We start from the raw sequence: 16,231 nt of genomic DNA, 5'->3' as shown, positions 1-16,231 counted from the left end.
CCACCTGCCTCCCCGTCTACATCATGGGCACTCAGGGCAGCGGCAGGACCTTGGGCAGGGAGCCTCAGCCCTGCTGCAGCCATGGGCTCCTAGGCCAGGCTCAGGACCGCAGCGGGCCAGTGCCAGGGGCCAGCCTGCCACCTCACGCCAGGGCCTGAGCCCCTGCAGAGGACACCGAGGCGTGCTGAGCTGGTAGGTCCTGGCCGCCGTTCAGCCGTGGCTGCCTGTTTCTGGGGTGCGGAGAGTTTCTCCAGCAGGGGACAGAGGCGGCTTGGGAAGAGGGTTAGGGGCAGCACAGAAGATGCTTCGGCGCATCAGGGGACTCAGTGCACTTGGGGGCGTGTGGTCTGGAGCCCCCTCCACAGCCCGCTGCTCATCTGAAGCCTTGCCTGGCTGCTGCCTGAGCTCACAGGTCCTCTCAGCTCCAGGGGTGGTCTTAGGGCACATGTGTGATGCTCTGATACATGTTGAGTGGTGAGCTGATCTCCGTGGGCAGCTGTTAGCTTACCCCCCCCCACACACACACACAGTCCCTGGCTGTGTGTAGTCCAAGCACTGCAGATCTGCTCTTTCAGCAAATTTGAGGTGTTTAACCCGGAGTGCAGGGTTAAACACAGTGGCTGTTCTGTGCCCTAGATCCCAGAATTCATTCACTCTGCGTAACTGCAACTCCGGGTCCTTTGACCAACGTCCTCCAGCCCCTGGCTGGGCCCCACGAATCCGCTGGCTCAGATAATGTGAGTGTGTCACAGGGACTGACCTGTGCCCTGCTGGTCTCAACCATGGCCCTCCAGGCTCATCCATGTTGAAATGGCAAGACCCCCTTTTTGAAGGCTGGATAGTATTCCATTCTGTACAGGTACCACCTTGTTCACTATACCACACTTGGGCTGATGCCACCTCTTGGTTCCAGTGCACGGTGCAACGAGGCCCATGGAGTGCAGATGGCTCTTGTACAGACCAGTGTCAGTTCCTCCCGAAACACCCACTAGCCAGATTCCTCGAATGGCAGTTTATTTTTAACTTTTTTGAGGACCCCCATACTATTTTCCATAATGGCTGTGCTAATTAATATTCTCACCAACAGGTGCAAGGGCTTCCTTTTCTCCCAAAACTAATCTTTGTAAAGGTCCAGAAAAAAAAGTCACAAGCAAAAAAACAAAACAAGTCCAAGTGGTGACTTGCGATGCGGCACGGCGCTTGTATTCGGCAGTCACTGGCCAGTGATCGCTGAGCAGCTCAGCTGCGAGACACGACGCCTGCCCTGCGGAGGCCAGACGCGAGCCAGGCGCAGGCTCCCCACACCCTGGCTGGCGACCCTGGGAAGTTTGCTTTCCCTGCTGGCTCCTCGTAGGTACTGTGGGGAAGAGGATTCCCCTGTCACAGGAGAGTAGCTGCCACTCAGGCACGGCTCCTGGGATCTGTTAGTGTTGCTAACGGCAGAGTCTAGGCCACCAGGGGCGAACTACAGGGGCGGACAATGCCCTGGCCACAGGAGGGCGGGTGGGGTGGGGAAGGAGGCAGGCGATATGCCTGGTACTCTCAGATACTCCACCAAAGGCTTGCCCAGGGAGCACAGAGGCTCGGCCAGGGAGCACAGAGAGGGAGCACAGCTCGGCCAGGGAGCACAGAGACTTGGCCAGGGAGCTTGGCTCGGCCAGGGAGCTCGGCTCGGCCAGGGATCACGGCTCGGCCTGGGAGCACAGAGACTAGGCCAGGGAGCTCGGCTCGGCCAGGGAGCACGGCTTGGCCAGGGAGCTGGGATCGGCCAGGGAGCACAGCTCAGTCAGGGAGCACAAAGACTTGGGCAGAGAACATGGATGCTTGCAGGCCCACCCTCGGCTCAGGATGGCCAGGTCTGGGCAGGGCCTCTTGGCTTTTCCCCAGAAGAAGCAGCCACAGACTGACACCTGGCCAAGCCGAGGTGCTGCAGGAGGGCAGGCGGGGCTGCAGTGGGAAGGGTGGCCACGGAGCCCACGTGGTACCGGGAGGGGTCGGTACTGTGGTCTGCAGTGTCTAGGGCAGGTGGTCGGGGGAAGCTGGCTCCAGGTTGGGTCTGCCTCATCCAGCACAAGGCTGGGATGGAGGGAGGGGCAAGTGGGCAGGCTCACAGGAAAGACGGTGAGGGAGTCCAGGGCACGGCCCCTGGCTTGCCCGCACCCACCTCCGCCCCAGCCAGCCCGGTCACTCCAGCGTGAGCACCCACACGAGAGTCTGGGGTGAGGCCCTGGTGAGGCCTCGTCACGCCCCCATCCATGAGTTCTCTGCCCGTCCTCCCACCATCTGCATGTGCAGGGAGGGCTGGAGAGGCCAGCGGCAGCCAGTGCCACAAGGTCACAGCACACAGCTGTGCACGCGTGGCCTTGGGAACATGCGGGGCCCGCCCCCCTCCCCCTGCCCAGAGTTCTCTACACCATCATTTTCCTGAGGCCCCACAGGCCTCAAAGAGCTTGGCTAAATCCAGGGAATTCTGCTACTTAAAAATACAAGCCTAAATTGGGTGTGGTGGTGCACGATTATAGTCCCAGCATTTGGAGGCTGAGACAGGAGGATTGTGGTTCAAGGCTAGCCTCAGCTATTTAGTGAGCCCTTGGCAACTCAGTGAGACCCTGTTTGAAAATAAAGAATACAAAATCGGGCTGGGGGTGTAGCTCAGGGGTACAATGCCCCTGGGTTCTACCCCAGTACCACAAAAAATAAATAAATAAAATAAATAAAAATAAAAATACAAGCCTACCAACTCAAGGTCATAGGTCACCAGAAAAAAGAACTACTCTCAAAACAGAAATCAAAACCCACTGCTGGGCCAGGCCTTCGTGCAGTCGGAGTTGTTTTAGTGCAGGCCCCAGTGGACGGATCCCACGGGCTCTGTTCTTCCCTTGGCGCCCAATTAGGAGGGGCCCGTCCCGTGGTGCTGATGTCATAAGCTCCATCGTGGGTGGGCCCTTCCCGGTGGGCTGTCCCTCTGAGGAAGCCATGTCCCCAGTGGGCTGGGGCAGGTTAGGGATCCCCACCCTGACTCGGGCTCACACCGAGGCCCCGGCCTGAGTGGAGGGCACAGGGCCTGAGGGAGGCTGTCCAGGACTGCTGGGCTCACCTGGCGGGCCCCTCCCCAGGGAAGGAAAAGCTGACTGGTCACACTGAAAGAAAATGGGTCACAGGAGATTCAGTCAACCTGACACCATGAGCGGGGGCGGATCTCAGGCAGCAGGAGGTGGGGGGCGGAGGCAGTGGGGAAGAACAGCAGACCACAGCACACTTCGGCCTAAACCAGATCTCCCCTCCGAAGGCAAGGAGCCTTGCAGTTAGAGCAAACAGCCCTGATCAAAGTACAGAGCACAGCAGCCGCTCGGCCAGAAAGCAGCTCCAGGCAACGGAGGAGCAGGGTCCCTGGGCCGGCTGACCGCCCCAGCGGCTGCTCACAACATCCCCTCTGTTTACTGCTTGGTTCTTGGTGGTTCTGGGGGTTGAGCTCAGGGTGGTTCTACACTGAACTGCACCCTCAGCCCTATATCATTGTTCGTTTTGAAACAGGGTCTCACTACGTTACAGAGCCCTGGCCTTGAACGGGTAATCCCCTGGGCTCTGCCTCCCAAGGACTGGGATTGCAGGTGGAAGCCGTGGCGCCTGGTGGGTTCCTGCAATTTTGATGCTCTGAGGAACAGCTGTGTTTGCCAGGACAGAGGCAGATATGGCTTAAATGTCACACGCACACACATCTTACATGCATGGCTCGCACAGTCTACATGCCATGTGCACGCTCCTATACCACGTGTGCATGCGTGTTATATGTACACACGCACGCACGCACACACCACATGGGCCTGCTGCCATTTAGAAATGAAAGAGACTTTTCTGATAGATTTTTTTTCTTTTCTTACCCATTCTAAAATAATGACATTGGACATAAAACCAAAATACCTTGGTTAACACCAGGGGAGGTCTACTAAAAGAGCTCACGGAGGCCAGGCCTTCCTGCTCCCGGGGCACAGTCACCCCACAGCACACATGAGAGGGTTGCTCTGCGCACGCACATGCACACGCCTGCGGCCCGCCAGCCCCGAGTGCCTCCCCAGAATCCCAGCCACCATGAACCCTTCCTGAGCTCACAGACAATGCAGCCTTGCACTTTCTAAGTGTTAAGACCTCAATAACTCAAAAGACAAGCAAGAGGCGCCTGAACCTCCACCAAGAACACTCTCCAGACAAAACGCAGCGTGGTGGGTAGGCCAGGCTCCAGAGATCCAGCCCAAGGAAAGCGGCAGCGGGCACGGCCGCACTCGAGAGCGGGCCCAGCAGTGCAGGCCCAGCCAGGGCCACTGAGGGCACAGTGTGTGTGTAAGACGGAGACAGAGAGACAGAGACAAGGGACAGAGAGACTCCAAGACGGAGACAAAGAGGTAAAGACAGACACAGAAACAAAATCCAGAGAAAGAATGAGAGAGAGAGAGAGACAGAGAGACAGAGAAATAGAGACAGAGGCAAAACATGAACAGAGAGAAAGAGAGATAAAGACAGAGACAGAAACAGAAACAGAGACAACGAAATAAACCAAAGACAGAGAGAAGGGTGGGGCGGGTGAGGCCAGCGGAGTGCCCTCTGGGGGCCACCTGATCTGTGTGCCTCATTAATGGGGGGGTCACAGTTGCCATGATGCCAGCATCCTCCTGGGGCACGGAGGCCACCTCTGGATGACGGCCGGGGTCCCCCTCACCTGTCTGCCCAGCTGTGTGACTTGCTCGGCCTGCGGTCGGGTCCCAGGTCTCCCCGGCCACCTTGCCGCCCGCCAGCCCGCTCCTGCCGCGTGTGTTCTGTGAGAGCTAGGTGTCCCATCACGCAGCCTCTGAATACCGAGAGGCGCCCGCCTGGAGGACCCACAGAGGTTCGTGGACTCACCCCACCTGTGCCACGCTGGCAGCTCCATTTCTTCAACAGAACAGAAACCTTTTGGGGCAGAAAACCCAGCAAAGGTTTCTAGAGCCTGGAGAGAAGGCCCCAGCCTTCACTTCAGCAACTCCTCAGGACATTCATCTGAGACCTTATTTGTCTTAAAAATAAACTGGACCTATACATCCACTAAGAACTGAGGAAAAATAATTAAGACTCATATCTAGTTGGTTTAATACTTAAAACTCACATTTAATTAGGGAAAAAGACAGCTACAGCGCCTGTCACACATGGCGGGGCCTTCCACGGGCTCCGCGCAAGTGAGTGCTGACGGTCCAGGGTCCCGCGTGGCGAAGAGGGGGCCCTCGCCTCGGGGTCCTGGGGCGCGTCCACCAATTGCTCCTCTGACCCTGACTCAGATCCGAGACCAGATTCCTCTGGTCAGACACGCAGGTGCCAAGCTCAGAGTCCAGTGGTGGGTGGCTGAGATTTTCACAGGGCCCCTACGCACCCACATCCTGCATCTTATCTGTTAGGGAAATCCCTCTAAGAGGTCACCTTTCACCCTCGATTGCTTTGTTTACAGTAGGAAACTTCAGGTGTTTATTTGTTGGTCTGGATATTTGAGGTTTGAGTCATTAAAATTAACAAAAATAAGCCTTCTTCCTTCCTTAGAAATGGCCAACGACACCCAAACTCATTTCCTCCCTACATGGTGCCTGTTCCCTCTCCTGGGCCAAGGGGCAGGACAGGAGACGCCACGGGCAGCAGCCACCACCTAGCAGAGATGGAGCGGACACACGGGGCCCAGGAGACCGCCGGCTCGCTGTCCTTGGGCTCTACCATCTGGCCCAAGTCCTCCTTGCCCGAGCCCAGGCATCGAGCGCCAGAGAGGGGTGAGCGCAGGTCAGTGTCCTGAGAGGGGGAGAGGCCGACCTTCACTTGCCAACCGGCATGTGTACGAGAAAGCCTGAACAAAGGAGCCCGAGGAAGGAGCGTGCACCAGCCTCCACACTGCACCTCCAGGAGCACACAGCCCTGTCGTCAGGACCGACGTCAGGACAGGGTGGCGACACCGTCAAGACCAGCAGGCGAGGCCCGGTCCCCTCCCCGAGGAGCATGATGCTTCCGTCCCTAGCCCGGCCAGCACCACCTGCGCCACTCCAAATTCCAGCATTCAAGCGATGGACCGGGAGCCCAGCACCAGCTCCCTCCTGCTGACTCCGGCTGGACCGGCAACAAGCTGAAGCGGCATCTGCCACAATAGCACCACGGCGCCAGAACATCCCCACGCACTATCACCCCGGCAAGCTCTCCCCGGCAAACTCGCTCATCCCAGGCAGACACACCTGCTCTGGTCTTCAGCAGGAGCCAGAGAGCCGTGATGTCCCGGGACAGCAGGGAGACCAGGCTTAAGGTCATACCAGCGCGGGCACTGTCAACAGGTCAGGAGCCGGAGACCTGCTTCCCAGAACGCCTGCCGGGGGCACACAAAGGAAGCCGGCGGAGCTCCATCTTGGGCTGCCGAGTGGGGCCACGCACCTCCCTGAGCTGGCTGCGCAGGCTGCTGGCCTCTGCTGGGCGAAAGGCTGTTCCTCCCAGGGCCTCAGATTTGATGTCCCTGATTAAGGAGCCAGAGGCAGGGGCTCACTTATCCTGCTGAGGACGGCTTAACTGTTGAAATCCTGGCTGCAGCTGAGCCCTGCTGGCTGCAGTTCCAGGCTCCCTGTTGCCCGTCTGGACCCTCCCTGCAGGGGCCCCATGCTCAGCCAGGTCCCTTCACTGGGCCAATTGTAGGGCAGAAACCTGGGCCACAGGAGCCCTGCTCAGTTGAGGTCCTGTCCATGGGGTGCGGGGGCCTGGGCCACAGGGGCCCTGCTCAGCTTGAGGTCCTATCCATGAAGTGTGGGGGCCTGGGCCACAGGAGCCCTGCTCAGCTGAGATCCTGTCCATGGGGCTACGGGACCTGGGCCACAGGAGCCCTGCTCAGTTGAGGTCCTGTCCATGGGGTGCGGGGGCCTGGGCCACAGGAGCCCTGCTCAGCTTGAGGGCCTATCCATGAAGTGTGGGGGCCTGGGCCACAGGAGCCCTGCTCAGCTGAGGTCCTGTCCATGGGGCTCGGGGACCTGGGCCACAGTAGCCCTTGTCAGCTTGAGGTCCTGTCCATGGGGTGCGGGGGCCTGGGCCACAGGAGCCCTGCTCAGCTGAGGTCCTGTCCATGGGGTGCGGGGGCCTGGGCCACAGGAGCCCTGCTCAGCTGAGGTCCTGTCCATGGGGTGCGGGGGCCTGGGCCACAGGAGCCCTGCTCAGCTGAGGTCCTGTCCATGGGGTGCGGGGGCCTGGGCCACAGGAGCCCTGCTCAGCTGAGGTCCTGTCCATGGGGTGCGGGGGCCTGGGCCACAGGAGCCCTGCTCAGCTGAGGTCCTGTCCATGGGGTGCGGGGGCCTGGGCCACAGGAGCCCTGCTCAGCTGAGGTCCTGTCCATGGGGTGCGGGGGCCTGGGCCACAGGAGCCCTGCTCAGCTGAGGTCCTGTCCATGGAGTGCGGGGGTCTGGGCCACAGGAGCCCCTCTAAACCGAGGTCCTGTCCATGGGGTGCAGGACCTGAGCTGCAGGAATCCTTGCCTAGACAAGGCCCTGTCCATGGATAGATAAATCCCTATCCGGAGCTGGTCTGGAGGGCCGGGGCCTCTTCCTGGGTGGCACGCCCACTCTGGGGGGTGACAAGCCGGGCCCCTGTGGGCAGCTGTTTCTGTTCTTCATGTCCACCTGTCTGTAGTGAGCTCCTTTTAGAGCTCCGCGAGCAGGGGGCTTGCAGCTCTCACAACACTTGAGGCAAAGCACATGGGGTCATGAACACTCGGACACAGCACCTGAAACCTGCCCGTCCAGGACAGGCTCTGGCGACCACACCGGGGACTGGAGGCCACTACCACCAGGTGGGGCTGGCGGGGACTGTCCTTTCAGTCTCCAGGGTGGTGTGAGGCTGTCTGTCTGGGGACCTGAAGCAAGCAGCAGAGGGCCCAGGCCCAAGCTGAGTCCACCACCCCAGGAGCTGGAGGGGCTCTCGCTGGGCCCAGCTGCTCCAGCCTCCCCGTGGCCCTCACACTGCACTGACTGCTGCCCATCTCTGCTGGCGCCCACTGTGGATGCAGCACAGGCCTGCGTCAGGTGTGTCCCCATCGTCCCTGCAGCCCTGGCAAGTGACTACCCGTGGCTTGTCCACCTGGAACGCCGGCCTCCGGCCTCTGAGAGGAGGCCAAGCCAGGGCAAGCAGCCTGGTTCCTGCTCGGGGAACCTGGGGCTTCCCCAAGCCCCAGCACACGACACTCTCTTCCACTCACCAGAAGGAGGACGAGGCAACAACGATCAGGGCTCAGAAGCGCTCGCTAGGACCTGGGGCTGTGTTCACACTGTCTGAAACCTCCGTTTCCCCGTTTTACACCAGCGAGAGCCCAGCACACACAGGAGACCACGAGAGCTTCCCGAAGCCTTCCGCCATGAGTGGTGGCCATTACTCTTCCGCTGCGGCTGTGCGGCGGGCCAGCTCACAAGTGCGCACGGCCCTCTCCACCCTCACACTGCTTCCAGACTCGAGGGCCTTGTTCCCACCATGGCATATGGCCAAGCAGGCCCCTAAATCAGGCCTGCCCCACCTCGGCCTGCTGGCCAGAGGAGAGCAGGGGGGCAGTGCCCACCCACCACACGCAGAGGCCTGGGGCCGAGCACACCCTGCCACACCCGCTCCAGGCCCACCTCCCACGGAGGCCACTGGGGCCCAACACCCAGCAGGACTGACTGAGAGGCCCTGGGCACCCACAGGGCACAGGCACTCAGGGATGTCCAGAGAAGGGGCTCACTCAGAGGACCTGCTTCCGAGCACTAGGATAGCAGAGCCCCTGGACTGTGCCCTCAAGGTGTCCGGGGGACCGTGATGGGGCAGCTGCAGTGTGCGGAGGGAGGTGAGCTCCAGGTGCATAGGCAGGCGATGTGCCTCTGCAGGGCAAACAGGGCAGAGGCTGGCCTCTGTCCTGGGAGGCTGTGCAAGCCACCTGGTGCCCTCGGAGCCCTGCTCCATCCCAGAACCCCAAAACCCCAGGATGTTTTTGGATAGACCGAGGTCTCTCCCCCCTGGCAAATCTTGACTATTAGAGCTAACTACTCGACCATCAAGACCACAGGTCTGGCCCTGGCCACCATCACCCTCACACCCAGGGACAGGCCATCCTTCGCTGGTGACGTCCATGGCTGACACACATGGTTGATCCGCTCAATATGAAACAACCTGCCACCCATGAAGGCAGTGCGCCCAGGATAGCTTTCATGAGCTCTGTGACTGGACATACCTGCGGCCGAGCCCGGCCACGCCACACCACGCCACGGCCCACGGCCAGCAAAGCACAGAAAGTGAGTGCAAACACCACCCTGTTCTGCGGTGAACAACCCCGAACTGGCGGTGTGTACCCAACACCACTGCATGTCTACAGAGCAGTGACCAGGGCTGGAGGTGTAGACCCCAGGCCATCCTGGGTCTTGGAGCACAGAATGACCAGGGCTGGAGGTGTAGACCCCACAACATCTTGGGTCCTGGAGGGCAGTGACCAGGGCTGGAGGTGTAGACCCCACAACATCTTGGGTCCTGGAGGGCAGTGACCAGGGCTGGAGGTGTAGACCCCACGCCATCCTGGGTCCTGGAGGGCAGTGACCAAGGCTGGAGGTGTAGACCCCATGCCATCCCAGGTCTTGGAGGGCAGTGACCAGGGCTGAAGGTGTAGACCCCACGCCATCCCGGGTCCTGGAGGGCAGTGACCAGGGCTGGAGGTGTAGACCCCACGCCATCCCGGGTCCTGGAGGGCAGTGACCAGGGCTGGAGGTGTAGACCCCACGCCATCCCGGGTCCTGGAGGGCAGTGACCAGGGCTGGAGGTGTAGACCCCACGCCATCCCGGGTCCTGGAGGGCAGTGACCAGGGCTGGAGGTGTAGACCCCACGCCATCCCGGGTCCTGGAGGGCAGTGACCAGGGCTGGAGGTGTAGACCCCACGCCATCCCGGGTCCTGGAGGGCAGTGACCAGGGCTGGAGGTGTAGACCCCACGCCATCCCGGGTCCTGGAGGGCAGTGACCAGGGCTGGAGGTGTAGACCCCATGCCATCCCAGGTCCTGGAGGGCAGTGCCAAGCTCCTACATTCCAGAGGTGTGCGCAGCGTTGAGGCAGCTGATGTGACTTGCGTCTCACCAATGCCAGCAATCGCGTGCCTGTGTGCACTGACGCGCCCCTGCTGTCTCTGCTCTGGACACCTCAGAAAAAGCCCTTCGTCTGCCTCGCCCTGTGGAGGCCACTAGCTTTGGCCCACCCGGTGACGAGCACCTGGATGGGACCCAGGCTGCCCGGGCATGGATGCCGGGGAGCACACAGGAGCCCGCCTCCTGAGCACTGGGCGGGGGCTGGGAGGCGCGGCTGGGAAAGTCTCCTGGCAGAGGCCAGCCTGGTGGCTGTTTCCACATGGAGTCCGTGGAGGAAGAGCCATGGGGGGCAGGGATGGTACGTCACCGGGTCCCGACCATTTTCTGACACCCAGGTCACTGCTGAGCCCTGAGGGCCCCCAAGGCCATAGCCAGGAAGCCCGGCACAACCAGCAGGGTTTTGGGCGTGACCACAGGACATGGCTGGGGTCGGCACACCACAGCCTACCACTGTGCCGGAGGCTCTCCGTGTCTCGAGGAGCCTGCCGTGACCCTACACGCTCATTTTCCTTGTGGGACGCGCCACAAAGACACTCGCAGGGTGCGTGGTGCCAGCCGAGGGCCAGACACGAAGCTGGGCACGGGGCCAGCCTTGTCGCTGCGGAGGACAGCGTTGGCAAGGACGTTACTTGCTTGAGACGCGCTCCTTCTCTAGCGCATTGGCGCTCCAGTTTTGCTGACATTCAAACCTTCCTGCCCCGTGAAAAGGGAGACTCTGTGTGGCTGCACTTAACGGTGCACGTGATACAGCTAAGACGAGAAGGGAAAGGAGGCTGGCATGGGGATGCCATGGAGAATCCAGGAGAAGACCAGCCACGGAGGACCCAGCTGGGCACCGCAGGGACCACAGAGACCCTGCAGGCCACAGGGCTGAGCCTGCCCACAGAGACCCTGCAGGCCACGGGCAGCAGCATCAGGAGGCCATGTTCTGCTTGGTTCTGCCCACAGACACAGTCTGCCCCCACTGGGCACGCACCTGCCTGAGTGCTGAGAAACACACATGTGTGAAGGACAGAAGCTTGGCCATCACTGCAGACCTTTTGGCAGCAGCAGGGGCTCCTGGAAGACCGGCTCTCACCTGGCTGGACAGTGGCTACGGAATCGCACGCATAACCAGAGGCAGCTCACGGCGTCAGAGTGGACCCCAGGGCCCGGCACGGCTGTGTGGCCTGAGAAGCCCAAAGCCCATCACCAGCCCACTCTGAGCCTGGAGTTGTTCAAGCTGGCTCCTGCTCCAGGCCCCCAGCACCGCCCATCAGGGACCCCCGCCCTTCGCCTCCTGCTCGCCATGCTGAGCTGCCGACCTGCGATGCTCTGGTGCCCTAGTCTTGAGTTTTGCCCTATCCTTGAGAACCTTCCCCAGTGCTTTTATGCTTTTACGTTTCATGCCTTGGGACCAAAGGAATTAACAGTGGCATTGGGAAGGGAACATTCCCCCCCCCTTTTTTTTTTTTTGGTGATATCAGGAATAGAATTCTTCTACCTCCAGGCTACACTCCCAGACCTATTTTATATTTTATTTGGAAGCAGGGTCTCTTAAGCCAGCGTGGCTGGCTTTGAACCTGCATGATCCTCCTGTCTCTACCTCCCAAGCGCGGGGATTACAAGCGTGCGCCACCACGCCCGGCAGCCCCTTATATTTATTTCTAATTAATCCTCACTCTTTATTTACTTGTGTCTTTTACTGTGAATGCACGCAGAAGTTTGATCTATATATAACAACCCAGGAACGTGGTGCAGAAAACAGCCATGGCAATGGGTGAGTCTGGGAACACCTGGGTCCTCTGCTGAACAGCAGGAGGCCCAGGACCCACAGGGAGCCCTGAGGCCCAGCGCCTTGGGGAGGGAGCACCCCCACTCGGTCTTGATAAGCAGACCAGAAGACCCTCCTGCTTGAGGAGGACACAGACTCACAAGCCCCAGGAACAACCGCTCTGAAGGCAAGTGTGTCCTCCATGTCCCCCCACCTGGGTGGCCAGTGTCCAGCGCCCTGGGCAGCCGGTCGCTTTTCTGTCCCAGGGGTTAAGCAGCTGGAGTGCTGGTGGTCTCGCGTGCTTGCGGCAGATACACCACCTGGAAAGGCTGTGGCTTGAGGAGCCACTGCATCCTCACAACCTGACCTTTCCAGCTGGAGCCAGCAGCTGTGGGGTGGACAGATAAGCATGTTGGAACTCAAACACGGGTGGAGCCAAGTCAAAGCAGCTGCAGGAGCAGGCCACGCCGAGGGCCTGGCTGCATCTGTCCACCAGGATCTGTCCACCAGGACCTGCTGGCATGCCAGGGCGGGGGCCACATGGACACTGGCGTGGATGGGGCTGGTGGTGCCTACCCAGGGTGACAGGCAAGGGTTCCTGAAGAGGCTCAGACACCTGCGGCTCCCACCCTGCCCCACACAAACCTAGACCCACGTGGCAAGGCAGCCACAGGGTGCAGGAGGGCGTGCCGAGGGACCGGATCTCCCTGAGGCTCCTGGTGGCAATTCCAGATCCCAGGGCGAATGTGGAGCTGGGCCAGTTGCTTGCCCAGGCCTCCCCAAGCTGGGAAGTGCAGGACAAGAGACATCCGAGGCCCTGGGAGGCTCGCAGCTGACTGCTAAGGGGGAGCAGATGCAGCCACCGGCCAGAGCAGGCAGCCCCAGCACCGGGGCCAACACTGTGCTGCCAGCCACACCTGGGGTGGAGAGGCGGACTGGCCCGCTCTGGCTGCCAGGGTGTGTCTGCAGATCTTCTAGGGAGTTTCGTGGGGGTGGCAGCTCGACTCCAGGGCTGCAAGCAGACTGAGACAGGACACAGCCTGTGTCTGGGACGGTGTGTGGGGGTGGCCTTGCTGAGGGCCCACAGCCCCGCCGGTGGGGGGGGGGGCAGACATGGCCAGCAGAGGAGCTCAGGGACCGCGCATGTGCGTGTGCTGAGCCGTTTCCTATCATGGACTACATCCCTGATGAGTAAGTGGAAAACCAGGGTGTGGGCCCCACCTGGCCAGGCCCCGGGCTGCCACACACGGAGGGCGGGAGGGCAGGAAGGAGGGAGGGTGGCAGCCAATCCGCGGCACCAGCCATCACCCGCCAGATCCCAGCACTCCAAAAACTCCATTCATACCTGTGAACTCGCTACAGCTAATGTGCCTTGTTTCAAACGCCATTTACTGTTGGTCACAGGGTATCTGTGGGTCCCATAGGGCAGGGCAGCCTGTCACCCAACCCTCTGGGGAGGGATCGGGAGCACGGGACTCCAGGATGGACGGCCCCTTGGGAAAAGGAAACGCTGTGGGAAGGAGAGGGGGCAGAGATCCGCTCAGGTCACCTGGCGCCATGTGTGGGCACCTAGCCTGTGCCCTGCCCATTCCGAGACGCGGAGAACACCTGGCAGCTCCCGTCACCAAGGCACCGGAACTGCAGGGTGTTGGCCTGTGTCGGCCACCGCACCTCCTAGTCACCGTCCCTCCACCGCCAGCACTAAGGAGAGGAGCTTGGAGCCTGGGGAAGCCAGGGAGCAGCCGGGACCTTCTCGGCCTCAGCTCCAGAGACAGAGGAATCAGCTGGGCCTGCAGGACATCAAGGCCAACAGTGTCCCAAGGGAAGGAGGAGAGGGCGGGGCAGCAGGACAGTACAATGGACCCACCGGGCCTCACTCCTGCCCCACTGTGCAGCCACAGAGCACGGGCCAGGGCACCCCCCCTCCAGGTGAACAAGCCCACGCTGAGACCCAGCAGGCTGGCCAGCAGGTGGACGGTCTGGACCTCCTCACAGCAGCTTGTCCCCCAGGCCCTGGGGAATGCTGGCATCTGATGGCCACCCCATCTGTGGGCACAGAGCTGAGGAAGGGGTGGAAGAGCCTTAGACAGATAGGCAGAAAATGGCAGGACTGGATGCCCACCCTGGGTGAGCCCCGGGCAGATGCCAGGTGTCGCCCTCACCGCCCACACACACCAGGCCATTCTTTTGTCAACCTGCACGCTCAGCAGATATCCATGTCCATGGCACAGACCCCAGCCCTGAATCCCCTCTGCTGGGTAGCTGTGACCCCTGTGCCCCAGTGAGCTCGGCTGTAAAGCTGAGGCCACCATGCACGGCCACTCATGAGATCATCCTGGGCTGGGATAAATGAGGGGTGTGTCAGGGGCTTGCAGCAGGAGCAGGCCAAGAGCAGAAAGCCCCACAGTGAACCCTGGGCAGAGCAGGCAAGCTGAGGAGCTGATAGGCTGCTGCAGGCTGCGGGCCAAGGGGTGCTGGGGAAGACGAAGACAGGGCTGGCGGCGGGCACCCAAGGCCTGTCCCTGGACAGACACCTGAGGAGCAAGCTGCCACCATCCCCCCACCTCCGGGTCACACAACTGAGAGCTGCCCTGGCTCCTGTGGGGAGAGAGCAGTTCGGCGGTGGTGCACCCGGCCGCTGGCTCCTGGGATCACCACCTGGGGCACCCTGTCCACCCCTCCTGGCCCCTGCTGGTAGGCAACCTGGGGAGGCTCGGACACCCACCCACCGTATGCAGGAGAACACACGTCCCTGCGTCCCTGAGTCACTGACTCCCGGGGCTCGAGGACTCGGCGTGGCCCTCACTGCAGGCCTCCAGGGCCACTGAGCAGCCGCGTTCGACCAGCAGAGGAAACGGGACAGTTCACCAAGAGGAGTTTAAGTGTTTCAGAATATTAAAAAAGACTACTTTCCCACTGTCGAACACTTTTATGACTTACAGATTTACAGACCAGCTCCTCCCCCAGCCCCTCACACCTCCGGGGCAGCCACGAAGCCCCCACCCAAGTTGGTGCCCAACACGGGAAACATAGCTGGCATCTCAGGGGGTACACCCAGCCTGACCCGAGACCCTCTGTGATTTCTGTAATCAGGAAAAAGACAGTGATGGGGGTGGGGTGGGGGAGAGTGGAGCCGTCCCCCTGGGCCCGAGGAGCAAGACACATTTAGGGCCGGCTGCACACGCGGTCCTCTTCTTTCCCACAGTCCTCAGCAGGCCTTCATGGGCTCCGAGGGGCGCCAACGCCCCACACAGTGTCCTAGACTACGGTGCCGCAGTAATCCCTCGAGCTGCCTGGATTCTGGGTCAGGATTCTTATTTTTCCCCCACCCCCTGCAACCCTGTCTTTCCTTCATGAACCTGACCCAACCTTTAAAACCCGTAGTCATTTCCCACCTGATCCAGTCTGGGGAGCTGGCTGTCCCCGGCCTCCAGCACCGACACGCGGGGAGACTGGGTGAGGTGCACGCCATGAACAGGACAGTCATGCTCGCCTGTGACAGGGCCATTGGCGGGGCCTCGGCACCAGACCAGCCTCCAGCTCAGAGGGAGGGTGCGCGTCTTCTTCTGAAAGCCCACGGTGGCCCCATGCTCCTGCACTGAAATGACACTAGACGCTCAGGGTGCTCCGCCACTGGCCACTGCCCTGGCCATCTGGTGCCCGTAGCCTCTGGGTGCCTGGTGCCTGTCCCTCCCTGCACCCACATTGACCTGCCCGTCCACTTCCAGCACGTGTCTCCAGAACGGCCCCCCTCCTCCACCCCCATGGCACCTGGACTCAGGCTGGGTGCCCCTTGCGTGTCTGGTGAAGGCCGAACCAGCTGTGCCTTTGTGGCCCCCGTGTAGACAGTGGTGTGAGAGGCATGGGCACTGTGCAGAGAAAGTCCCTTACCTGTTCAGAGCTTCACTACAATCAGAGACAGTGCTTTGTGTACATGTTTGTGTGGCCCTGGATTGAACCCAGGAACACTCTACCACTGAGCTTTGATTTCCTATTTGGGGACAGGGTCTTGCTAAGTTGCCCAGGCTGGCCTTGGATTGGGGATCCTCCTGTCTCAGCCTCCCAAAGTACTGGGATTTCAGGCGTGCGCCACCACACCTGCCAAAAGCCAATGCTTTTGAGACTAGAGCAGCAGTGAACCTTTCCATGTTTCACACAGCGTGCTGGTGTACAATGAGGGTAGAAGTCTGGTGCAACACAGTGTCACTGGCCAGTGGGTGCAGTGGCTGTGCCATGCTAGGCCAGCGAAATCAAGCACCAAGCCTCCCCGTTCCCAACTGGACTACTGGGTGATTCGGCTGAGAATCCAACTTCCACATCACTATTCCGTGGCCCAGCGTTCATTTTCC

General features: G+C 60.9%; 1 protein-coding gene across 7 annotated transcripts in view; it reads right to left on the bottom strand.

The window, feature by feature from the left end:
- Positions 1-16,231, bottom strand: part of MCF2L (MCF.2 cell line derived transforming sequence like) — a gene marked incomplete at both ends in the record, with an annotated part of 105,497 nt that overhangs the window by 69,151 nt on the left and 20,115 nt on the right. For 2 of the 7 annotated variants that reach the window (XM_080690059.1, XM_080690064.1), the window contains one exon: positions 6,237-6,309. The exons of 4 other annotated variants lie outside the window; for them this stretch is intronic. In XM_080690059.1, coding sequence (XP_080546185.1) covers positions 6,237-6,309 — 73 coding nt within the window. Of the gene's footprint in view, positions 1-6,236; positions 6,310-16,231 lie in introns of those variants that run through there. One more of the 7 variants, XM_080690065.1, reaches the window with a different exon arrangement.

Source organism: Muscardinus avellanarius (assembly GCF_963383645.1).
Source record: "Muscardinus avellanarius genome assembly, chromosome: 2".
In the NCBI taxonomy this organism is placed as follows: Eukaryota; Metazoa; Chordata; class Mammalia; order Rodentia; family Gliridae; genus Muscardinus; species Muscardinus avellanarius.
The sequence above is the reverse complement of the archived record's forward strand: the minus strand, read 5'-3'. Positions and strand labels throughout refer to the sequence as shown.